This window comes from Macrobrachium nipponense, chromosome 11 (assembly GCF_015104395.2).
Source record: "Macrobrachium nipponense isolate FS-2020 chromosome 11, ASM1510439v2, whole genome shotgun sequence".
Lineage (NCBI taxonomy): Eukaryota > Metazoa > Arthropoda > Malacostraca > Decapoda > Palaemonidae > Macrobrachium > Macrobrachium nipponense.
The window spans coordinates 55,086,553-55,114,224 of NC_061087.1; the positions used below are offsets into that span (position 1 = coordinate 55,086,553).

The 27,672-nt window shown below is 40.3% G+C and overlaps 1 protein-coding gene across 1 annotated transcript in view; it reads right to left on the minus strand.

Annotated features, from left to right (window-relative positions):
* The window catches only part of LOC135206036 (ras GTPase-activating protein 3-like), a gene marked incomplete in the record, with an annotated part of 518,306 nt that overhangs the window by 384,637 nt on the left and 105,997 nt on the right, over positions 1-27,672 (minus strand). The window contains 1 exon segment of the mRNA XM_064237213.1: positions 23,571-23,727. Within this exon segment, the coding sequence (XP_064093283.1) occupies positions 23,571-23,727 (157 nt within the window).

Genomic DNA, 27,672 nt, shown 5'->3' on the forward strand with positions numbered 1-27,672 from the left:
CACATGTCCATGATATCCGGGCAGTTGCCACATCAACTAATTATTTTCAAAATATGAAGTTTGAAGATCTAAAAAAGTACACAGGTTGGAAGTCCCCAACAGTGTTAAGCACCACTATCTCAAAAAATTTAGACCCTAAAATTTTTAGCAGTGGCAGCTGGTACTGTGGTGGTTCCTGAAGAACAAACTAACGGTTCTCCTTAGAAACCTTTGAATAGACTATTCCTTTAACTATCTCCCTCTGCATGACCCTTCTACCTGCATGACCCTTCTACCTGCATGACTCGCTCACACTCCCCACCATACCTTGTTTTCCGGACCGGGCGAAACGTTTGTTGTCGATCCCGTTACCGAATTAGTATATAAGATTGCACAATATGTATATAATATTGCTATTAACCCTCTTACGCCGAAGCCCTAAAAATCAAAACCTCTCCTGTATGCCGGCGCCGGTTTGGAGTGAGCGCGGAATCGGAAAAAATAATTTTTTCAAAAAATCACAGCGCGCTTAGTTTTAAAGATTAAGAGTTCATTTTTGGCTCATTTTTTTGCCGCGAATCGGCGCGCGGAGTGAAGGTAAATATATTTTTCAAAAATTCACCATAATTCACAATATTGTTCTAGAGACTTCAAATTTGTTTCAAAATGAAGAAAAATGACGGAATATTACTAGGCCGTAAGAGTTTTTAGCTTACAATTGCGTTTTTCAACTATTTCGGTAGAGTCAAATTTGACCGAACATGATTTTTTTTCTATTTATCGTGATTTATATGCAAATATTTCGAAAAAAGAGAAAAGCTACAACCTTCAATCATTTTTAGTTGTATTCTACATGAAATTGCGCACATTTTCATATACAAAACTTTATGTAACAGCTAATTTTAAATGGTGCAAACATTTCGACAATCGCACAAAAAAATTCTGATTTTTTCGGAAGAGTTACCGCGCGGACGTAAGGAAAATTTTTTTTTTTTTTTTTTCTCATAAATTCACCATAAATCGAAATATTGTGCTAGAGACTTCCAAGTCATTGCAAAATGAAGGTAAATGATTGAATATTACTAGAATATAAGAGTTTTAGCTTACAATTGCGTTTTTCGACCATTTCGGTAGAGTCAAAGTTGACCGAAAGTTGAAATTTTTGCACTTAACGTTATTTATATGAAAATAATTCGAAACTGATAAAAGCTACAACCATGGGTTGTTTTTAGTTGTATTGTGCATGAAATTGCGCACATTTCCATATATAAAACTTCATGTAACGGCAAATTTAAAAGGGTGCAAACATTAGGACAATCGCACGAAAAAATTTATCGGAAGAGTTATCACACGAACGTAAGGAAAAAGTTTTTTCATAAATTCACCATAAATCGAAATATTGTGCTAGAGACGTCCAATTTGTTGCAAAATGAAGGCAAATGATTGAATATTACTATAATATAAGAATTTTAGCTTACAATTGCGTTTCTCGACCATTTCGGTAGAGCCAAAGTTGACCAAAGGTTGAAATTTTTGCACTTATCGTTATTTATATGAAAATATTTCAAAAGTGATAAAAGCTACAATTATGAGTATTTATTTGTTGTATTTTACACGAAATTGCGCACATTTTCATATATAATACTTCATGTAAAGGATAATTTAAGATGGTGCAAAAATTATGTCAAAGTGACGAAATAATTTTTGAGATGTGTCACTGATACTTTTTAGTGCGATAAGAAAGAAATTCGCGCTTGCGCGCCTGCGTAGCGATTGTAAACAAAACAACGCCTTGATCCGTGAACTCCCAGCATCCCCCAAGGCGCGTGATTCAAAAGTTTTTGGCTGGTAGGCCTATAAGTATTTTTCCGCGAATTTTTAAAAAAACTTTTTTGAGCCGACGTATGATACGTCCAATCGGCATACGGGAGACATTTTGACTCTACGTTTAATACGTCCAATCGGCGTAAGAGGGTTAAGTATTAGTGTATTGCTTTAATTGGTCTATATGACACATAATTAAGACCAATACCTTCATATTATGTACAATTTTAAGTATTGTATAAGTATTACTATTATGGTTAAGAATATATTAAGAAATCATTTCTTACAGATAGTAAGTTAAGATTAAATAGTAAAACTATTTATAATTCTTTACTCTGAATATCATTAACCTGGTTTTACATATAATTTTACACTAAAAACTTGTATAGCATTCTCTGGTATGTTTTCATAGGGCGACACAGGTCGACACCAGAAAAGGGATTTTGACGTAGGAAAAATCTATTTCTGGGGGAAGACCTGTGTCGCCCTATGAACCCTAGCCCTATTAACATTTCTTCCCACCCTGACTAATCCAAGTTTATAGATCTAATCAGGAATGCAAGATGGCGCTTCGGTGGTAGTAGTAGTAGTGGCGAGCGGGGACAAGTAGTGGGATTCCGTTGTGACGGGTCCCACCAAAGGAGAGGGATTTTGAAGGGTTCTAAATGGCAGAAGCCCTGTGGTTTGTGGTAACACATCGCCCCTATACTATACCGACACCCTTTGGGTGATCGCGCTGGGGGTAGTAACCTCAGCATAACTATGTTAGCTTTTTTCTCTAGTATATAATAGAGCTATTTATACTGGGAAAAATGAATAACAGGGATTTTTCATAGGGCGACACAGGTCTTCCCCCAGAAATAGATTTTTCCTACGTCAAAATCCCTTTTTTATGAAGTTTTACGCACCGAGGGGAAAATGCCAAATGCATATTGATGCAATCTAAGGGTTAAAGGTGTTCAATCAATGCCCTACACCCAGTGGGGTACTTGAATGAGGGTTAAACAAATCTGAAGAAACGTGTTCTATAATACAGTCTGAGAATGAATAGGCATAGAAGAGTGCCATATTCCTGTTGTTGTTGTTGACAATGTTTTGAAAAGGCAGTATAATTGGTGATTCAAATTTAATGATGATAACTGTTCAAGTGTACTTGGTTAAAGTGAATTGTGGTGTGTGGTTGGATAAAATATGAAAAGGATATCATCATCAGCCTAGAGATGCTAGGGTGCTTATTTTTTTTCAATAAATTAGTTGCAGTTTTTTTTTTTTTTTGCATGCCCTCCTCTCACTCCTCAGAATCAGCCTCTGTAGTCACTTAGAATTTTAATTTTAAATACTTTATTTAAAAAAAACTTAGCCCGTGTTGCAATTGCTGACTGAGTCCCCTTGTTCAGAAAATAACCCAATGGGTGGTGACCAGTGTAGAAACTTGTTGCCTGGGTATCCAGTACAGTACTGTATGTAGTTAGACGGCCGCTAACCATAACAATAGTGCTTGGATAGCGAGACATGCCTTTACCAGTACAGATAAGTTTGCTTTTCAGTCAGGTTTGGAGGAGTTATGCAGAGCTTGGTACTGCATGCAATACCTTCTAGGTGAATGGTCAAGTAACATCCTCATACATGTACGGCAGCAGACACAGAATCCCTCTTTATTCTTCTTCTTGAAGCGTCAGCCTTGAAGGAGAACAGTTAATTAGGAAGAAGTGATGGTTTTTTGTTGACAATTACCACTCATAATTATGTAGTGGTAATCTGCTCAGCTCACTTGACTTGGTTCAGTCAGCCAGCTCGTGCTCGGCTCTAGCAAACGAACTCTGTACTCTTAATCAGTATGGTCCCACAGGGGTTAATGTTTTCATCATCTGATGCCTCCTCACCTCCCTCTTCGAAGGCTTCCATGGCCTAAGAAGAGGAAGGTAATTTCCACCCCTAAGAAGTCTTGAAGCGAGACTTCTAAGGGCCTGCATCCTTTTCCTGGGGAGGAAGCAGTTGGCTGTCTCTTTGGCTCACCTGCTCTTTCTGGAATGGGAACTGGGACGCTATCCCCAAAATATAGTGTCTCAGGAGCCCAAGGAGTTCAAACCCAGGTTCGTTCTTCTGTCTCTGGTTTCAAGGGCGCTGCTCATGGAACCGGGGCTGTGCCAGGTACTTGTGTACGAGTCTCTCCAAGCGTCCAACCTCCAAGGATGGTTGTACACCCACAGTCAGTGATGGATAGTCCTCTCTCCACCATGACAGTGGCACAGGGTGAGAGAAGGGACCAAGCCTCGTTAGTGGCTCGAACCCACTGTGAAAGCCAGGAATGGCCCATTCTTCAGGTGCCAAGATTGACGTTGCTGTCCCTTGGGACAAGGCATCTGAAGGAGAAAGAAGAAGGTTCTCTGTGTAGTCCTCTTCATGAGGTTTAATGGCGGAGAAGATTTATGCATAGCAAGACATGGCAAGTTCTTGCCAGCTTTTACTGCATTTGACTCTGCTCAACTTTTGCTCATGTTTGTGCAAGTGAAACAGTTGTATGAAATAATGCTTCATTTGACAGTAAAAACACCTCAAGTTCAGAGATGAACAGTCAAAAGTTGTGTTCATTTACCTGGCTACTTCAAGAGGACAAGTTGCATCTCGCCTGTGGTGTGCAGTTCTAGGGGTAAGAAGGATGCGAGTGACTGGCCTCTCCACCTTCCCCTCCTCCTCCTTCAGGTTGAGGATAGGACTCAAACTTACACTTGTTGGTTGGGCAATTGATGCGGTAAGCTTGCACATCCAAGTTTCCTTTCTATTTTTCTTATCATAATCTAGCAAGGGGAGGAAGGAGACTGGCAATAATACAAACCCTTACCAGAACTTTGCATTAATCCTTGCTGGATGGGTTAACATATCAATATGCAGCTCCTTAGGCCAGGTAAACTTTGTGGTTGGCAAATTTACGGAAAAAAGCACATCAATGGAAAGAGGAAAATATGGAAATGTACATGCTGAAAGAAAAAAATTTCTAACAAATTCTGCCTACCTTCCACGAGAAGTTGAAAATTACTATTTACAACCCTTTGTGGGACCTCTATTACAAGACAATTGTAAATCTTACCAACATATACATGTTTTTTCTAATAAATAAATTTATTGTATTTTGTAAAATTACAATTACTGCTCACACAATATCAAAACATAAGAAATAAAATCAGTAACAAATTCTTAGCATATTAATTGAAAAATATTTAAGTAAATTTACTGAGAAAGATGATTCTGTAACTTTTTTCTACTTTCACGTTTTTCCTAATATTTCTTTGTAATTTTCTTTGTAAAATTACATTTATAACCGACATACAGTAGACCCTCGTTAACTCGGACCCTGATAACTCGTATATCGGATACCTCTGTCTATATCCGAGAATGCAGATGTTTCCCCGTAAAGGCGTTTTCTTTGACGCCGATATTACATCCATTTTCTATGCCGATCGTCTCTGGCGCGCTTTTTTTCATTACATCGTCAGTCGTTGTGATACGAGGTACACTTTATAATACGTATGTTTAAAAAGTGTTTGTGAAGAGTACGGTGTGAAGAAACAGACTGTGTCAGACATTCGAAAAGCTAAAGATAAACTCCTTGCCTTTTTGTTAAAATACAATATAACTGAAAGCCGTGAAAGTTCAGCTCTTGAAAGTAGAAAAAGGATGTGAGTTTCTAAGGATGAAAATGTGGAAGAAGCAGTAACAAAATGTTTTGTGCAGCAATGATCGTGCGGTGTAAACGTTCGTGGAATTGCCATTCAAGATGCTGCTCAAAAGTTGGCTAGACAGACACATGGGAATTAATGATTTTAGTGCTAGTGATGGGTGGTTATGGCGGTTCAGAAATAGGCATGGACTTTGCAATAAAGTGTTGCATGGGGAAGCAGGCAGTGCGCCAGTCGAGGAAGTTGAGCCATTTAGGCAGAAGCTGAACAAACTGATTAAAGATGAGGGGCTTTTAACCTCCCAAATTTACAATGCCGATGAAAGTGGTCTTTTTTGGCGTTGTATCCCAAAAAATATGCAGGCTTATTTTAGGAGATGAGATTATTCATGAAAAAGATATTATGGAAGAGAAAATTAGATGAAAAAGATATTCATGGGGAGAAAATTAGAGATGAAAAAGATATTCATGAGGAGAAAATTAGCAAAGAAAGATTTTCATTTTTGTGTTGCGCTAACGCCGATGGCCTACATCGTTTACCTCTTCTTGTGGTGGGTAAGTCTAAACTCCCGCGCGTTTTGAAAGACTGTATGAACCATCTTCCCGTTGTTTATTACAACTCAGTAAAGGCTTGGTTCAACATGGACATTTTCAAAGACTGGTTTTTTAAACATTTCATACCAGCAGTGCGGAAATTCCTAGAAGTGTTGAAGATTTCTCCTAAAGATGTGAAGGCTTTGTTAATTTTAGATAATGCCCCTGCCCACCCAAGTGAATCAAGCCTTGTTAGTCATGATGGGAAAATTAGTTCTGTTTTTGCCACTCAATGTCACCTCCTTGATTCAGCCAATGGATCAAGGTGTAATTTATTCATGTAAGAGACTGTACCAGCGTAAATATCTTGATGAAATGTTGTGTGTCATTCAAGATGAGAATGAGACTGATGATAGAAGAGGCGAGTAAACGAAAGCAAACATCAAGAACTATAACATAAAAGGGGCCATATTCAATATATTCAATATCGCAAATGCTTGGAAAGAGGTGAAAACAACAACATTGTCCAACGCATGGAAAAAACTTTTTGTACAATAATGATGTTGAGCATAACTTTGAAGGTTTTGAGCCAACTGATTTTCATCGTCTATTTACAAGAGAAGGGGAACAAGTTTCTGTGGATGATGTAAGAGAGTAGCTAGAAGAAACAGACAGTGATCCAGTGATAGAGGTCTAGACCTAGGGGCATGACAGGATCGATCAGTCGCCACCTCCACTGCACTTTCACAAGCACTATCACTAATTTCACCTTCACTCTTACCTTGTTTAAAGGCTGCAAGTTGATCCTTGAGGACTTGCATCTCAGCCGCCATCTTGACAAACTGAGGGTTATCCAAAGCAGCTACAGGTTCTGTTACAGGAGAAGGAGCTACTACCTCAGGAACAGGTTCAACTACTACAGGGGTTGAGGGAACAGAAAGGTCTACGCTAACATCACTTCCAGACCTAGATTTAGATTTAGAAGCCCTCCTGACTTTATCTAACTCCAATCTACGCACGTAGCGTTTCATATCTAACCATTGTTTTTCATCCAAAACCTCGCATTCTTTACATCTTTTATCCAATGCACATTCAAAACCCCTACACCCCAAACAAACAGTGTGAGGATCCACCGAAGCCTTCGGCAATCTCACTTTACACTCCTCATTCACACACACTCGAAACTGTTTCCGAGACATTGCAAATCAAAGAACAATCAAAAGAATAATCATAAACACAAGCCAAAAAGCGATTGCCATCCACAGAATACGTCACCAATTCCTAGAAATACAGTGACACAAGGAAGCGAGCGAAAAACCCGACGGAGGACTAGCAACGATGTTGACAGTCCAACCGGCAGAGATGATCTGAGGAACAGAAAATGGGAATGGTTCCAAGTACCACCCTGTAAGGGTTGTAAACCACCTAACCAAACACCTACCACTCGGCGGTTGCCGCGAGTTTTGAAAAATCTGCCGGACCGATGGAGACTATAGCTATATATATAGGCGGTCCCCGGGTTACGACGGTTCCGGCTTACGACGTTCCGAGGTTACGACGCTTTTTCTTAAATATTCAATGGAAAAATCCGTCCTGGGTTACGACGCTTGTTCCGAGGTTACGGCGCTGACGCTTCCGACGCTCCGAGTTAACGACGCTTTTAAAAAACGCATACTATGATAAAAATCCTTTATAGTTTAGCACAGTATATTAATAAAAATAAGTTTCTGGTTAGATTACAACAAAAATTTTGAGATTATGATGATTTTCGACACTTTTTATGTTGTATTTTTCTATGTTTTTTAGTGACGCCTCATATGCGGAACTAGTTTCCGAGCGAATGAATACATACTAGTTTACATATAACAGTCCAAAAGCGCAAATAATGAAAAAATCATTGCTTGTTTCCAGTAATAATAACAAAACGAAGTTTCTGGTTAGATTACAACGCAAATTCCAAGTATCCAAAGAGAGACATTATCCAGTAATTTGATCAGAGAGAGAGAGAGAGAGAGAGAGAGAGAGAGAGAGAGAGAGAGAGAGAGAGAGAGAGAGAGAGAGAGAGAGAGAGAGAGAGAGAGAGGCGTCTTCCGACGCTCCGAGTTAAGGACAGAGAAGTGTTCGTTTTGTTAAAACGCCTCTGACGCATGCCAGTAAATGTTTTGTTGATACTAATAATATAAGCCTATTTAAAGATACGTTTACTTTAATTAGTCTATATGATACGTAAATAGTAATCAACTGTTCTTGTAGCCCTCAATATTTGGCAAAATCGAAGTATCCAAAGAGAGACATTATCCAGTACGTAATTTGAATCAGAGAGACAGAGAGACAGAGAGAGATAGAGAGAGAGATGGAGAGAGAGAGAGAGAGAGAGAGAGAGAGAGAGAGAGAGAGAGAGAGAGACGCTTTGGCAACAATGGTCTCGGGGGTTTTTATAGCTTCCTTCTGCTTGATGATCGTGGATATTGTAGAAGGATTTCGACCATACTCGTTTGCCAAATCGACGATACGAACGCCACGTTCATGCTTTGCTATAATTTCATGTTTTGCTTCCATCGAAATCATTTTCTTGGGTTTTTTCTTATCACCTGCTTTGTCTTTAGCTTTGAGACCCATGGTTAATAATAAAATAGACAAAATAACACGAAAAATAGGCGCAAATACAACGAACTAAACAACGACATGTTAACATGCAGCACCAACAAACAAACAGACTGAACGCCATTTATCGGTCGCCTATACAACTAACACTCATCGCAAAATCGTATCTCAAATATTTCGTTGTATATCAAAGCTTGTATTTTCGCAAATTTTCTGTTATATCTCAAAACATTCGTATATTAGGGCAATCGTATGTCAAGTTTCCAATGTAATTTGATCAGAGAGAGAGAGAGAGAGAGAGAGAGAGAGAGAGAGAGACGCTTTGGCAACAATGGTCTCGGGGATTGACGTAACGTTTATTTTCTGAACAGATAGGACAGAGAAGTGTTCGTTTCATTAAACGGCCTCTGACTCATGGCAGGAAATGTTTTGTTGATACTAATATATAAGCCTATTTAAAGATACATTTACTTTAATTAGTCTATATGATAGGTAAATAGTAATCAGCTGTTCTTGTAGCCCTCAAGATTTTGCAAAATCACTCCAGGTTGTACATAAAACTTCAAGAATGTAGTGTCACCAGAGGATTACAATAGTTTTTACCTTCAAGAACCAGCATTCTTTTATGAAAATAACTCCAGGTTGTACATAAAACTACAGGAAACAACATGTAGTGTAACCAAAGGATTACAAGTAAGGTTTTTATAACTTTTTATTAGTTTAAGACATATTTCCAAGCGTCGTTCCGGCTTACGACGATTTTCGGCTTACGACGCGTCTCAAGAACGTAACCCCCGTCGTAACCCGGGGACTGCCTGTATAACTGCCAGGTAAGTTCTATTCATAAAATTTTTGGTTTTTGTTTTATAATAACTTCGATTGAGTATCTTTCTTTGTTTTTTATATAAAAATTTTTCTTTATGTTATAAATAAATTCATAATTCAGTGTTAACAATTGCTTCATTGTCAAACATGCTATGAAATATCTTACTTGTTTACATGCTATGAAGGTAAGATAAATAAAACAAAATAGCCTTGGTAATTTTACTTGTCTCTCGTGATTGTTTACTATGTTAGGCTAGGCCAGTCGGTTAAGTCGGACAATCGGCATACTTGGACACCCTCCCCCCCCCCCCCCCCCCCCCCCCCCTTCCCCCCCCCCCACCCCCCCCCCCCCCCCCCACCCCCCCCCCCCCCCCCCCCCCCCCCCCCCCCCCCCCCCTTAGTCCGAGTTAACGAAGGTCTACTGTACTATCATAAAAGATGACAATAAAAAACAACAGCAACCCCTTGGTATATTTACAAGCAAATTTACAAAATGACATCATGTGAGAGACGCAAAGCATTCCCCCTTCAAATCACAAGCTCTACTGAAGTCCTGAGATGCCCACACTCCTGACCTTGGTCAGTGTAAAAGTTGCCATTAGTGAATTTATGGGCTATAAAATTATTGACACCTCTTTCCTGCCCGATTCTTTCCAAATCGATGGTGCGTAATATTGTTTATCTACAAGATCAATCCATCTACCACCCCAAACCTGTTATTGTTTGTTTGTATGGTGTTTGTACGTTGCATGGAACCAGTGGTTATTCAGCAATGGGACCAACGGCTTTATGTGACTTCCGAACCACGTCAAGAGTGAACTTCTATCAACAGAAATACACATCTTTCACCCCTCAATGAAATGCCTGAGAATCTAACTCACAGCCACCGAGGTGGCAGGCAAAGACCATACCAACCACGCCCTGTTATTACTACTGCCGAGGATCAATCCCGTCCATTAAGGGCTAAAGTCTCTGACTCTAAATATTCTTCCAAGCCCTTATTTTGGATGAGTTATGATTCCTCACTCATTTTGAAAAGGCCCAGTAGTCTGTCTCTTGATCATGCAGCTGCTATACTCTGATCAAGTTGTCAGAGGCAGGGCACTACTATCACTCTTACGACTAGGAGGAATAGCGCAGGTGTGCTGAACTCCAATCACTTCTCGAGGCTCAGTCATATTCCTCCCACGAATCAGTGAGTCTTCCTAATGTAAAGGACCAAGGGTTGTACATCGTGTAGGAACAAATGACAATTTTTTAAAGTAAATTGTAATTTTCCTAACTATACAAACCTGGTGTTCTATAAATTAATGCCCATTTCATGCCACACCTCAATCTGGAACCTGGCCTGAAAGGCAAAGTGGAGTGATTACATCCAGGCAGACAGGCCTACCTGCCTACCAGATGGTAGTTACTGCCTAAACACCTTGTTCAAGAATTTAGCAGCCGTATTCCACCCTATGCTGAAAGTAATTCCTAATGTAAAGGACCTCAGGTTTGTATAGTTACGAAAAATACAATTTACTTTTAAAAATTGTGATATTCAGATGCTTTTGTATTTAGAATAACACTAATGTATGCATACATTTTAGTATTAAAGTATCAAAACAAATCTGACTCTAATATTGTAAATTGCTGTACTTTTATTCTCTAATTACTAGTAAAGGAATAAAACAAATGCTTACAAATATATATATGAAATAGCATTTCATATATTCAGATAAGTATGTATGTATATTTCAAAATAATAATGTTTATGTAAGGAAACCATTGTAAAAATCTCTATATCCATATGTCCTCTCTTTTCTTCCAGGAACTAAAATGTAGGGCATTTTGCACCCTTTCTTTTGATGTATATATGTCGGAATCTGTTCTCTCTATGTAAAATTATTCATGTATTTTCGTCTGTGAAGAAACACATTCACAGTGAGGGCTCTGTCTATTTTTGTTTGTTTGTTCGTGCGTGTGACGGACACTACGCTTCCATCCACACGCTGCCTAATGTACAGCCTCATTTGCCGAATAAAGCAGTTCACTCGCTCTCCTCATATTGCTCAGACCTAACATTTACGTTACCTTCTAATATAAATTTAAATCAACAAGTAGTTTTCACATTAAAATCTCTAATACTATAAAAGAATAAAATAAATATTTCCAAATAACCGATTACTCAAAATAAATCATCAAAAACATTATCAGGAATTCTAAGTAATCTAATTCAATAACTGATTATGTGTCTGCTAATTGACTTAAGTGGCATGTGCTAGGAACGTATGTTCACAATTCCTACGTACGTCGAGGCCATGCAAAGCCCTCTCTGTAACGCATCAAAGTACTGCCAAAGCAAAAAAGCCCAGTAGTTAATACTTGACTGATGGGAACATGTCTGCCTTTGGCCTTATGCAGTCAAACAATAAAACGATTTTCTCCTTACGACACGTTTCAACCTCTACACTTTGACTCTGTAAAGGAAAGTGATGAGTATTGCAGGCACGGCAAACAAAACATAATGTGATGGTCTAATTGCACACAATTGGCCTAAAAAAAGGTCTTAACCCTTAAACGCTGAGCCAGTATTTCTGAAAGTGTCTCCCGTATGCCGGCGGAGTTAACGAGTGAGCGCTGAAGCAGAAAATTTTTTTTTTTCAAAAAATCACAGCACGCTTAATTTTCAAGATTAAGAGTTCATTTTTGGCTCCCTTTAGGTCATTGCCTGAACTTTAGTATGCAACCATCAGAAATTAAAAAAAATATTATCATATATATATTGGAATATATGACAGCGCGACAAAAAATTTCATATATAATTGTATACAAATTATGCTGTGAGCAAAACGGTTAAAGCTACTAAGTTAATTACTTTTTCATTGTATTGTATAGTAAATTGCGATGATTTTGGTATATAACAAATTGTAAAACGATCAAAGCAACACAGAAAAAATATTATCACAATATGATGCATGAATTCGCAACACGAGTACGTAAAGAAAAGCCCTTTTCAAAAATTCCCCATAAATCGAAATATTGTGCTAGAAACTTCCCATTTGTTGCAAAATGAAGGTAATTGATTGAATATTACTAGACTGTAAGTGTTGTAGCTTACAATTGCAGTTTTCGACCATTTCGGTCGAGTTAAAGTTGACCGAAGGTCGAATTTTTTCTATTTATCATTATTTATATGGAAATATTTCAAAACTGATAAAAGCTACAACCATGGGTTGTTTTTAGTTTTATTCTACATGAAATTGCGCACATTTTCATATATAAAACTTTATGTAAAGGCTACTTTAAAATGGTGCAAACATTACCACAATCGGACAAAAAAATTTATGATTTTTTCGGAAGAGTTACCGCGCGGACGTAAGGAAAAAGTTTTTTTCATAATTTCACCATAAATCGAAATATTGTGCTAGAGACTTCCAATTTGTAGCAAAATAAAGGTAAATGATTTAATATCACTAGAATGTAATAGTTTTAGCTTACAATTGCGTTTTTTGACCATCTCGGTCGAGTCAAAGTTGACCGAAGGTTGAAATTTTAGCACTTATCGCTATTTATATAAAAATATTTCAAAACTGATACAAGCTAGAACCATGGGTTGTTTTTAGATGTATTCTACATGAAATTGCACACATTTTCATATATAAAACTTTATGCAACGGCTAATTTAAAATGGTGCAAACTTTACAACAATCGGACAATATAATTTCTGATTTTTTTCGGAAGAGTTACCATGCGGACATAAGGAAAATGTTTTTTTTTCATAAATTCACCATAAATCGAAATATTGTGCTAGAGACTTCTAATTTGTTGCAAAATAAAGGTGAATGATTAAATATTACTAGAATGTTGATTGAATATTACTAGAATGTAAGAGTTTTAGCTTACAATTGCGTTTTTCGACCATTTTGGTCAAGTCAAAGTTGACCGAAGGTTGATATTTTGGCACATCGTTATTTATATGAAAATATTTCAAAACTGATAAAAGCTACAATCATGGGTTTTTTCATGTTGTGTTCTACATAAAATTGCACACATTTTCATGCATAAAACTTTATTTAACGGCTAATATATTATACTGTTCAAACGTTGCGACAATCGGACGAAAACATTTCCGATTTTTTCAGAAGAGTTACCGCGCGGACGTAAGGAAAAGGTTTTTTTCATAAATTCACCATAAATTGAAATATTGTGCTAGAGACTTCCAATTTGTTGTAAAATAAAGGTAAATGATTGAATATTATTAGAATATAAGAGTTTTAGCTTACAATTGCATTTTCTGACCATTTCGGTCGAGTCAAAGTTGACCGAAGATTGAAATTTTGGCACTTATCGTTATTTATATGAAAATATTTCAAAACTGATAAAAGCTACAACCATAAGTTGTTTATTGCTGTATTCTACATGAAATTGCGCACATTTTCACATATAAAACTCTATGTAACGGCTAATATAAAATGGTGCAAAAATTATGTCAGTGACAAAATAATTTCTGAGATGTGTCACTGATGCTTTTTAGTGCGAGAAGAAATTAGCGCTTGCGCGCCTGGGTAACGATTGTAAACAAAACAACAGCTTGATCCGTGAACTCCCAGCATCCCCCAAGGCGCGTGATTCAGAAGTTTTCGCCTAGTAGGCCTATAACTATTTTCCACAAATTTAAAAAAAAAAACTTTTTTCATCTACGTTTCATACGTCAGTTCGGCACCTGACAGACAATTTTCGTCGACGTTTAATACATCCAATCGGCGTTAAAAGGTTAAATTCACACATTACTTGAAAGGTAATTATATTTACCAACGGTTTGTGACTAGCCTATGACCAGTAAACAAAATCCCAAAAGTAAAGTGTATGACCTAATGAAATGATGCAACATTCAATAATTACTTGAAAGGTAATCATTAACGGGCGACTTACACTTACCCTAACCCATGTAGGTAAATAAATACAAAGGTTTTGGGATAAAAGAATGGTATAACATTCGATTAGCCTATGTCCGGTGAACAATCACAATTGCAAAAGAACTGCCCTAATTGAATGAAGTTACATTTAATAACTACTTTCAAGGCAATTATTAACCAGAAACTTGGACATAGCTTAAGCCCAGTAGGCAAATCATAAATGCCAAAGTTTTAGCCTATAGGGATGGTGTGACACTCGAGAATTATTTTAAGGTAACTATTTACCGGTGTCTTGCTAATAGCCTATGGGCAGTAAACAAATATGTTATTGTTATAATACAATTAAGTTTGTTCATACTTACCTGGCAGATATATATATAGCTGTATTCTCCGAAGTCCGACAGAATTTCAAAACTCGCGGCACACGCAGTGGGCGGCCAGGTGGTAGTACCCATTCCCGCCGCTGGGAGGCGGATATCAGGAACATTCCCATTTTCTATTCATATTTTTTTATCAGTGCCTCTGTCTCCTGAGGGGAGGTGGGTGGGCACTTAATTATATATATCTGCCAGGTAAGTATGAACAAACTTAATTGTATTATAACAATAACATTTTGTTCATGAAACTTACTTGGCAGATATATATATAGCTGAATCCCACCTTCGGATGGTGGGAAGAGACAGAATAGGATTTGTAGGAAACTTAAATTAAGTAGATGATATACACCTTGGTTCCTCACCTGTTAGCAAAGTAGACTCTGTGATTACTGTCACTTCAGCCTGCTTGTGCTTAATCAGAGTTGCCAGCCAGGTGGAGACCTGTAGTGCTGGTGCGCTCTGGATGCTCTGTCAACGGGGACGTGACCTCAATGTGACAAGAGCATAGAGCCATACAAATGAGGGCAACGAAGCAACTGACCACCACCTGACCAACTATCCAAGACCCCCTGAACACTAGGCTAAGAGATGGGAGGTCTTCACCAAAACCTCACCACAACCAAAAACCACAACAACTAAAAACTAACCTAAACCTAACTAAGGGATAGGGAGAGAGCTACCTTCAGCCCCCAAGACTGTGTCTGCAGAACGTATGGCCCAAGAGAACAACAGTCCTCGTATATCGTTCTCACATCTCTCAAGTAGTGTGAGGCGAATACTGAATTGCTCCTCCAAAAGGTGGCGTCAAGGATGTCCTTGATCGACATGTTCCTTTGGAAGGCAAGCGAGGTTGCGACAGCTCTGACCTCGTGAGCTTTCACTCGCAAGAGGCTCAAAATCGATCTGTGTGGAAGACGAATGAGCCTCTTTAATGACGTCCCTCAGAAAGAACGCCAATGCGTTCTTGGATAATGGTATATCGGGTCGTTTAACCGAACACCAGAGATTATCTGAGGGACCTCGTACTTCTTTAGTCTTGTGGACATAAAACTTTAGAGCCCTGACAGGGCACAGGACTCTCTCTGGTTCTTGGCCCACAAGGCTTGTCATACCCTTGATTTCAAAGCTCCTTGGCCAAGGGTTCGACGCGTTTTCATTCTTTGCTAAGAAAGTAGGACTCAAAGAGCAGACAGCATTGTCCCCTTTGAAGCCCACTCTCTTACAAATGGCCTGAATTTCGCTAACTCTCTTCGCCGTCGCCAGAGCAGTTAGGAAAAGAGCCTTCTTCGTCAAGTTCCTAAGAGACGCTTCATGTAGAGGTTCGAAAGGACTCGACATTAACAGTCTAAGGACTAAATCCAAGTTCCAAGAAGGAGGCCTCGCCTGAGGTATCTTGGATGTCTCAAATGATCTCAGGAGATCGTGAAGATCCCTGTTATCAGACAGGTCTAGTCCTCTGTGACGGAAGACTGCCGACAGCATACTCTTATATCCCTTGATGGTCGGGACAGCCAGCTTCTGTACATTCCTTAAAAATAGCAGGAAATCGGCTATCTGGCTCACAGAGGTAGTGGAAGAGGAAATTGCCTCCTTTCTACACCATGCCCTGAAGGAAGCCCACTTCGACTGGTAAACAGCTCTTCGAGGACGTTCTCCTAGCATTGGCGATCGCCTTTGCAGCTGCTTTAGAAAAACCTCTCGCTCTGGCCAGCTTTTCGATAGTCTGAACGCAGTCAGACCCAGAGCGGAGAGGTTTTCGGTGATATCTTGGGCGAAGTGGGGCTGTCTGAGTAGATCTCCTCCTCCAGGGCAACGTCCTCGGAAAGTCTATGATGAATGACATTACCTCTGTGAACCATTCCTTCGCGGGCCACATCGGGGCGATCAGGGTCAACTTCCTTACTACTTCCCCCATGATCTTGAATGGCGGGAAGGCATACAAGTCCAGGTTCGTCCAGTCCCAGAGCAGAGCGTCTATCGCGACTGCTCCCGGATCCAGCACAGGGGAGCAATAAAGAGGCAACCTCTTTGTTCTCGACGTCGCAAATAGGTCGACTAACAGACACCCCCACAGTCTCCAGAGCTCTCGAGACAGACGTCCTGGTGCAACGTCCATTCCGTCGGCAGGATCTGATCTTGTCGGCTGAGAAGGTATGCTCTGACGTTCTGGACTCCTGCGATAATCTCGTCAGAATCCTTATCCGTCTCGCATCTGCCCACAGCAGAATCTCCCTCGCTAAATAAAAAAGAGGACGGGAGTGTGTACCTCCCTGCTTCTTTAGGTACGCAAGGGCTGTGGTGTTGTCCGAGTTGACTTGGACTACTTTCTCTGCAACCTTTTGTTGGAAGAACTGTAGCGCCAGAAAAACCGCCGCTAGTTCCTTTACATTGATGTGCCAGGACACCTGTTCCCCCCTCCAGGTGCCTGACACTTCCTCCCCTCCCAGTGTTGCTCCCCATCCCGACACCGAGGCGTCGGAAAACAACACTAGGTCTGGGCTCAGAAGCTTTAGGGACAACCCCTCTCGAAACTTCCGAGGATCTAGCCACCATCTTAGATGGTTCTTCACCGATTTGGTGATGAAAAGGGTCGCATTCAGATCCTCTCTGACTCTCCATTCGTCTGCTAAGAAAAACTGGAGAGGTCTGAGGTGTAGTCTTCCCAGGGAAACAAACTTTTCCAGCGAGGAAATGGTTCCCAGCAGACTCATCCATTCCCTCGCCGAGCAAGCTTCCTTCCCCAGGAAGGCCGAAACTCTCTCTAAGCCTTGCAGCTGTCGTTCCTGGGACGGAAACGCTCGAAAAGCCGCTGAATCCATCTGAATCCCCAGATACACGATGGACTGTGTTGGGGTCAGATGCGACTTTTCGAGGTTGACCAGAAGTCCCAGGGACTTCGCCAAGGCCAAAGTGAAGTGAAGGTCCTTCAGACACCTTTCTTCTGACGATGCTCTGATCAGCCAATCGTCGAGATACAGGGACACTCTTCTTCCTGCAGAATGTAACCATCTCGCTACGTTTTTCATGAGCATGGTAAATACCATCGGAGCCGTGCTTAAACCGAAACAAAGGGCTGGGAATTGCCAAACTTTGTCCCTTAGCATAAACCTCAGAAACTTTCTTGAAAGAGGGTGGATAGGCACGTGAAAGTATGCGTCCTGTAGGTCCAAGGACACCATCCAGTCGCCCGGTCTTAAGGCTCCTAGAACCGACTGAGGTGTTTCCATCTTGAATTTTTTCTTTTCTACGAAAAGATTCAGGCTGCTTACGTCCAAGACTGGACGCCACCCCGACGACTGCTTTGGTACCAGGAAAAGTCTGTTGTAGTATCCTGGTGACCCCAGGTCTAAGACCTGCTCCACCGCTCTTTTCATGATCATTTGATCTAAAAGATCTAAAAGAACCTGATGTTTCTCCCCTTGATACGACGGGGAAAGATCTCTGGGAGTCGTAGAAAGAGGAGGAGGGTCCACAAAGGGGATCTTGTACCCCTGTTCCACTATCTTGAGGGACCACGCATCTGTATCTCTCTCTCTCCACGCACCCGCAAAGAACTTTAGCCTGGCTCCGACAGGCATCTGAAGGACTTTCTTCTCACTTAGAGGATTTAGGTTTGAAGGAACCTCTTCCTCTTGCAAGTCCTCTCCCTCGAGGAGCAGCTCTCGAGGGAGGCGCGCTACGAAAGGGTTTAACCTTCCTAGGAGGTCGTCCAGACGACGACGTGGTAGGGACTGCGGGACGTCTTGAAGACTGGGCCAAGAGATCCTGGGTAGCCTTCTCTTGTAGGCTCACTGCCAGGTCCCTTACCATAGCCTGGGGGAAGAGATGGCTCGAAAGAGGTGCAAAGAGAAGCTCTGCTTTCTGCGATGCAGAAACAGACCTCGCTGTAAAATTGCAGAAAAGCGCTCTCTTCTTGAGGAAAGCAGTGCCGAAATGAGACACTAACTCTTCCGAAACCATCCCTGACGGCCTTGTCCATGCATGACAACACATTGGACAGCTCCCCCAGACTCAAAGAATCAGGACTCCTAGATTGAAGATCCAGGACTCCTAGGCACCAGTCTAGGAAGTTAAAGACTTCCAGAGTCTTTAACAGACCTTTCATGTGATGGTCGATCTCCGTTGGTGTCCATGAAATCTTAGCGGACGATAAAAGGGATCTCTTCTGGGCGTCTACCAGACTAGCAAAGTCCCCTTGGGAAGAAGATGGGATCTTAACTCCTACTTCAGCTTTGGTCTCATACCAAATGCCGCCTTTCCCACTGAGTCTTGAAGGAGGAAGGGCGAAAGTCGACTTGCCCTGATCCTTCCGACGTTCCATCCAATGCCTGCAATTCTTGAATGCTCTCTTAGTGGACAAGGAAGTCTTCATCTCCACCACTTCCGAAAAACCTTGCCCGACTTCGAAGACGAAAACTGAGAGGGAGGAGACTTAGGAGCTGCAGGCTGGAACTTCTCACCAAACAAAGAACGTAAAAGACGAACCAGCACCTTGTAGTCGGAAACCGACGAAACTGACGGCTGTTCTTCCTCCACTGAGTCCGCCGGACTACTAAGCTCTCCTTCCTCCCGAAGAGGCAAAGGAGATTGAACCTCTGGAGAGGGCGTGCGCCCAACGGGTCTAGCCTTCAACAAAGGCTTTCGAGGAAGACTAAAATCAGCCTCTTCAAAGCGACCGACCTTCTGTCGATCTTTAGAGCTCGAACCACGAAGAGCGTCCTGACCGTGCTGCGCGTCAAGAGAGGTTACTCTTAGTCTCTCTCGAGGAGCGTCCTTACGTTTCACGCTCAAGCGTCCAGCTTTCGCTTTCAAAGCGTCCTTCTGAGCGCTCTCGAAAGCCTTCTCCACAGGCAAAGCGTCAAGCAAAAACATCCCGACGATAGTCTTCAAAGCGTCCTTCTGAGCGTCTTCAAAAGCGTCCTCCAAGGCGTCCTGTCGAGCGTCCTCAAAGGCGTCCTGACGTGCGGGCGGAGACAGAGACGAACGAGGAGACGGAGAAGAGACTGCCTCGTCCTCTTGACAGGCAGTCTAGCGTCCTTCCTACGTTTAGGCTCAACTGCTGCTGGGCGAGTCTTCCGAGCCATTAAGGCCGACAATTGGTCTTGAAGCGACGCAAGAATACTCTTCGTAGGTGAAGAACCGAGAGGAGGTGAAGGGCTGCGCCTGCGAGAAGACAAGGGGCGGGGGGACGCCTCCTTCCTTCTCAAAGGTACAGCAACCTGCCTCTCCGAGGCGCGAGAGAAGCGCTTCTCAGCGTCGTCCTCGGACGACGTCCTACCTCTCTTCTGAGGAGGAAACGCGTCATACGACGCAGGCGAAGACCGCAACGAGAGCGGAGAGAGGGGACGTACGTCAAAGTCCTCCCTAGGAAAAGTCCTTTTCAACGGACGCGAGTCACTCCGAGCGCTCCAAACCCCTTGCGCGGGGAGGGCGCCTCGGAGGACGACAAAAACAGTCCTTAAGATGCGAGCCTGAGCACGCTCCTTGGCAGCCTGGGAAGTAGCAACAGGTCCTGCCGAAGGGACGCCAGATCGGTGGGGAGCCCCCGTAACCCTCTTGCGGCTTTCGACATGCCCACTCCCTGAGTTCTGGGAGTCCGACAGAGGTCTAGACCTAGAGGCATTATGGGGCCGATCTGACGCCCCCTCCACAACACTAGGGGCACGATCACACACTTTACTCGAGCCGTTTTCAAGGGCCAACACTTTGGACTCTAGAGTGCGTAATGACTCTAGAATCAGAGAAAGGGCATTACCTTCTCCAGACACAGAACTAGGGCCCTCAGGCAACAACACAGGATTAGTGAAGCAAATTCTACTGGTGTTAGAATAGGAGAAATGTTACTTCCCTTACCTTTCGTAGAACCGCTCTTGGAGGAAGCCCTCCTGATCCTATCGCGCTCCAACTTACGGCGATAGGATTCATACACCTTCCATTCATCCTCAGTCAAACTTTTGCATTCAATGCAACGATCAACCAGCAAACAAACATGCCCCCTACACCCCATACATACTGTGTGGGGGTCTACCGATGATTTCGGTAGCCTCACCTTGCAATCACTTCTCACACACACTCGGAAGCTCACTGAACTTGATCCCGACATCACGTTCATAGAAAAGCCAATCCAAAATCCAAAAACAGTCCACTATCGCGTATGCCAATCCAACAATCCAGAGTCAAAACCAAAAGTCAATCCAGATACTTATAACGAGTCAAAATCCAAAAATCCTGGGCGGAGGTCTGTAAACAGGTGTTTACCGACCGGCGACAGAAAAAATATGAATAGAAAATGGGAATGGTTCCTGATATCCGCCTCCACAGCGGCGGAATGGGTACTACACCTGGCCGCCCACTGCGTGTGCCGCAAGTTTTGAAATTCTGTCGGACTTCGGAGAATACAGCTATATATATATCTGCCAAGTAAGTTTCATGAACAAATTTAAAAACAAAAGTTTGGTTTAAAGGAATGACATAACAACAAGATTACTTATGGCAAAGATTTGCACATAGCCTAAGCCCGGTAAGTAAACAACATATGCAAAGGTATTTGGTCTACTTGAATAGTGATACATTCACGAACTATTTACAAGGCAATTATTATTCCCGGAGACAGCGGGTATCTGGCTTAATGACAGTTTGAATAAAATAAACAAAAGACAAGACTCATCCTGCTCGAAGGCTATGAAATGCATTCAGATGGTTGCGTAACACTACCGAAATCTGGTGATATAACCAGAAAATAAGAACAGGATGCTGTAAGCACTCGATGTTTTGTCATGTGAGGCAGAAAACAGACTGAAGTGATTAGCTGTCATTCCTAGTATTGCCACTGGGGGACACCACTATATACCTAGACTGAGCAATCGGAGTGGTACATGTGAAATTCTAATTTAAGCTGCCATAAGTGTGAAAACTATGGAAATATAATTACTGGGTAAATCACATATATATAAAAAATGTATTTGATAAGAAATGTGTGCAGGCACACATGAATATCACGCTAAGGTAAACTATACACTTTATGTGCATTTATTTACCTATATCTGTATTTTATTTATCAAAAGGTCTTATGCTTTACTTAAAATAATGAGAGAGAGAGAGAGAGAGAGAGAGAGAGAGAGAGAGAGAGAGAGAGAGAGAGAGAGAGAGAGAGAGAGAGAGAGAGAGAGAGAGAGAGAGAGAGAGAGAGAGAGAGAGAGAGTGAGTTTCAGTGCATATGTGTTTGCTGTCTACTGCATCAATGTGTGTAGTATATATGTGACCTGCTATATAGATTTGAGCACTCTTCACACTACCACTGAAGTTGGGTGAGCCCAGGATAATGTTAGGTTTAACCTCTTCATTACCGATAGTTTGTTTGGAGGTAGGCGGGTACCACCATTCAAGTCTACTACACCGCCCAGGTGCATAAAGGTGGTACGAAGAGTACCACTAAAACTCCTCTTTTCAGATAGGGACTTCCAATCATTCTGTAATTTCGGTTTGAAGAGTTTGGAGCAAAATAAACAGTATGACACGATGCCAGACGTATGATGAACCCAAAAAAATATTATTACTGTTTATAGTAGTGTGTAGGTGACAATGAACTGCGTCTCAACAAAAAATCACAAAACCAGACAAGCGTAAACATGAAATAACTTCTACCCAAGTATAAAACCAGTTGCACCATCATTTACTGTATTTATTTATTTATTTATTCACTTATTACATTTTACAAATAAAAGATATGAAAACCAGATAAATGAAGGTAAAAATAAAGCCTTAATAGTAACTTTATATATAAAAAACCAAACCAGAGAAAAAGCAAAAAAGCAATTTTTTCTGAGGACAAGAAACTTGAAAAATTAGTTTAGATACCCCTGATACCCCTAAAGTTGTTTTCTGTGATGAAACTAATCTTAAAAAACGTAGAAATCGACAGCGACCAATTTATGAGAGATATACTACTATAACATTTGCGATTTCCATATTTATCGGCAGGGCTTTCGCTTTAGTGTTGCTCTTTTCTTGTTATTCGTGCTTATTTACTGTTCTATTTTGATAATACTCTATGTGCATGTTCCAGGTGGATATACCAACATTCTATAAGACCGAATTTCTATTCAAGACTGTAGTTTTCTCACCGACCACCAGTGTCCCTTGTACAAGGGACACTAGCGAGAGATTCGGATCGGCAGCGAACACAATGTTTACATTCTGCTCACCCACCCGGTAAAGAAGGGGTTAAGATGGTAGGAATTATATAATGGCATTTTAGAAGGATAACACTCATAATGATAAATTAGTAAACTTGTAATATCACAGTAGTATTACAAGTATGTATTACAAAGTTTGGCTACGTAAAAAATTCTTGTAGTCTACACTACAGTATCTGGGTAAACATTAACCTACCAGATACTACCTAAAATTTGCATATAAGAACCCGGAGATATATTTTACGCTGTCAAATGTGGTACATTCAAAATTTGCTTATTCCTGTCTATACTGCTGCATTCATTATTAAATAATATACTGGCTCACAAAACTCCTACCAACTTTTAATGAAATAGCGCTACATAACAAGAGAGAAGAAGAATGAGAGGAGATTTTCATGTGACTGCTACACTGGTTCTAGGGTATCATGTAGCCTATATTCCCAGTCTTGGGTCTTTTGTCTTACTTGGTGGATTTAGTTACTTATTAGAAGGCCAGACAACCCAACTGTCTGTTAAATTTAAATACCAATGGAGGTACAACATAGTACCTGGCTTCTGCAATACCAATGTATTCAAACCATGAACTAATGATGTTATGTCCTTTCGAAAACTTTCATACTTGGTAACATTTAAAGTAAAAAGTGAACAAACTTACCTCAAATATAAATACTTCATCAAAATGTGGCGAAGTTGTTTTTTTTTTAACTTTTGTTCGTTTGGCTTCTTGCTTTCCATTGCTATATAACATTGTAACTGTGGCAAAGGGATCACATGATCCACTGATAATGGCCAAGTCACTGCACTCCAGTATTCTGAAAACATATGTAAAATGAATTCAGAAATTTACTGAAACTAAAACCTATCAGTAATATAAATTCTTCCATATCTGAAATAAATACATGAGAGACACACACAAGTAAGGCATTTAACCCTGAATATTGCCATTGGTTGATGACCATGTAATGCAGTAAGGCAAGTTAGGCCTCTGTGTCCCAAAGAGCTACAACTACAACTAAACCAAGATCCTTAAAGAATTACCACCTACCTAACAAGGACCAAGAAAAAATGATACTACTTAATCAAAAGGTAGCTTTCTCTAAAAAGGAGCAATGGCTCTGCAACAAAATCACACATTACTTACTATATGGAAAACTTTGCTCGCCTTTATGTAAGCATAATAAATAAAACAAATGAATAGTAAGATATTACCATGTATGAACTTAGATACTATTCCCCACATACCCAGGATAATCTCCCAGATAATCTTCCCATACAAAACTATAGGTGCTAGTGTATGGCAGTCTTCATACTGGATCTCCATGCCCCTTGAGTACTCTCCATACTGCACTGCCAAAACTACACTATCTCAAAGGGGGTGCTTATAAAAACTAATACATATATATAGCCACTGCTCTGATATTGTACGGTTTCACCTTCAATAGGGAACAATCCTCTAGCGAAAATGAATGGTGTGCTTCCAGGATTAAAGACTTCATGCAGTAAGGCTTGGCACATTAAAACATAGGAACCTCAGGATTCCTAGCAGTGCAAAAAAAAAAAAAAAAATAAAAAATAAAAGTTCCTACACTGCTTCCTTAACGGTTTAAGACGGGACATAAACCCTTAAAGTCCTAAAAGGGCATAAGAGGGCATAAAAGTGACTCTTCTTCCCCAGGAGTTAAGTTTCTACAGAGGGGATAGAGAAAATTCTTGGAAAAGCCTTTGCCTTGACATCATACGTAGCATGAAAGGAAGCCATAAAAGCCAGTTCTACTGCAGTACCAATGATGATATCGGCTATATTTAATTTACTTGATCTTTTGGCTGAAGCCAAGGCCGCCAGAAAGGGTGTCTTCAAAGAAGAGGCCTTGACAGAAGCCTCTCAGGCGTTCGAAAGGAGGGACTCTGAGGTGTTTTAAGACCACATCCAGGTTCCATTAGTGTGGCTTTTGTGTAAGTTTCAGCATTTCCCGCTGAAATGCATAAGTCAATATCTTTCATAACATCCTTAGTACAGAGGACAGCTTGGATTTATAACTTTTGATGGCAGCAACAGACAAACCTTTGGCATATCTCAAAAAGTGCAGAAACATTACTATTTTCTTATTGATGGTCATGACTAAATATTACATTTTTATGATACAAAAATGATTTACTAATTTCCAAATATTAATACTGATTAATACTATATCAATAATAAGATTAATATTTAAATGATAAAAATAATCATTCTCTCTCTCTCTCTCTCTTACTGAGATGTATGTTATTTGTATGATAAATAAATTATTTTCTTATTTTCAAATATTAACATTAATGTAAACAGCAATAAATTCAATTCATTAAAGAAAATACTATATATAGTGAATTAGTAAGATTTTAGTTTATAAATCAATAAATTATGTAAAAATAAATAAAACCTCAATCTTTTTGCTAACAGACTTGGAGAGAGAGAGAGAGAGGGGGGGGGGGGGGGGGGGGGGGGGGGTGAGCCTATCAGAAATGTCAAGAAACCTAACAGCAAGTGTGGGATGGTCAGTGTTGCCAACTTAGTGGGTCCATGTGTTGTCAACTTGGCATCAAAGGAGATGCTGAAAAATATCTCTCACACTCTCTCTCAGGAAAAGATACATGCTGCTAATTTGAGTCTCTTTAACCAATTGGTATTAACACATATGCACAGTGTGTGTTTGTTCATAGTGTTTTCAAAATGCTAGTAAAGGTACTACATCTCTGGGAGACAAAACACATATAAATTTTGTTGTTGTCAGTTGCTATTAAAGACAAATAGATTAATATTCCTTAGAGATTAAAGAGATAAACTCACTCTCTCTCTTGCCCAACACAAGATATGTCAAAGTAGTAGTATCTCTCTCTCTCTCTCTCTCTCTCTCTCTCTCTCTCTCTCTCTCTCTCTCTCTCTCTCTCTCTCTGTTTGGCTGGAATGGTTACAAGTATGTATGTAGACATATATCTTTATGGGTACTAATGTTTATGATGACTTTGAAATTACATATACAGGCAGTCACCGGGTTACGACAGGTCCGGCTTACGACGTTCCGAGGTTACAACGCTTTTTCTTAAATATTCATTGAAAAATCCGCCCTGGGTTACGACGCTTGTTCCGAGGTTACGACGCTGACGCTTCCAATGCTCCGAGTTTACGACGCTTTTAAAAAACACATACTATGATAAGATAAGAATCCTTTATAGTTTAGCACAGTTTCTCTCTCTCTCTCTCTTTGTATTTTCCAACAAAAATAATCACTATAATTCTCTCTCTCTCTCTCTTTGGTAGTCAACAAAATAAATCACTATAAATTCCTTCTCTCTCTCTCTCTCTCTCTCTCTCTCTCTCTCTCTCTCTACTACAAAGATGTATGTTTTTAAGTATGATAAATAAATTATTTACTATTTTCAAATATCAATATTAATTTATACAGCAATAATATCAATTCATTAAAGAAAATACCATAGTGAATTAGTAAGATTTTAGCTTATATTTAAAAAATTATGGAAGAATGAAGGAAATCCCAGTCTTCTTGAAGTAACTTCCAGTAACCTTTTTCGAGATGCAGGTACTAAAACTGTCAGCTATATATCAAGTTCTGTGACAGCCAGGAGGGGGAAGAGCTGGGGAGAGCTGCAGTGTTGCAATCACGTGGTCCTGACATTCCCACCCCCCCCTCTCTCTCTATCTCTCGTCTCTCTCTCCTCTCTCTCTCTCTCCTTCCCCTCCCTCCCCCTCCAATCTCTTCTCCTCTCTCTCTCTCTCTATCCTCTCTTCTCTTCTCTCTCATTTACTGAGACTCGAGATTTTTATGTACTTGTACTATTTGTTTTTAATACTTTCAATAATAATAATAATTAATAATAACTGTAATTACAAAATTCATATGTCATAGTATTTTAAAGAAATACAATACGTACTAATCTATCCATGTCACTTTTAATTAAGGTTAACTCTCTCTCTCTCTCTCTCTCTCTCTCTCTCTCTCTCTCTCTCTCTCTCTCTCTCTCTCTCTCTTTTGCCCCACAAGATAATAATGTGTCATACATAGTGGTAACTTCCTCCCTCTCTTTCGCTGGAAAGCGTTATAAATAGAGAGAGATAAACACTCTCCTCTCTCTCTCTCTCTCTCTCTCGCCCGTCTCTTTCCTCTCTCTCTCTCTCTCTCTCTCTCTCTCTCTCTCAATACGATGAGGTAGCAGGAAGGGAACTGGCATTTCTCATCTATGAAATCAGCAACAGTCCTAACCAAAAGATACAAAAGCATTCATAGATATATTGAGGATATAATCCTTCAAACTGGAACAAATCTAATGAAACATCTTGAAAATAATTGAAGAAGTTCCAAATAAAATCCAAGTGGTCAAGAGACTCATAAAGAAAATATACATAAAACCAACATATTCCGACAAAGAAAATGAATAAGGTGAATCTTGTGAATATCCTAATTTGATGCATTAGGAGGAAAAAGAATGCCAAAAGCATGCAAACTGGTGTAAGGTTTGGTATAGCATAGTCAATCACAAAAACCTAATCAGAAAATGTGCTGCATGCAACATTCCGACCCATCCACAGTGTGCTGAGGTAATACAAGATTTGAGAAAAGATACAAGAATTTTTTGTTCAACATGTCTATCATGGATAGACAATGTTATTAAATCAAGATTTGAATGTACAAATATGAGATGAGAAGAAGAAGAGGAGAGGAAGAAAGAAGAAGAAAAAGAAGAAGAGGAAAACGGAAGAGAAG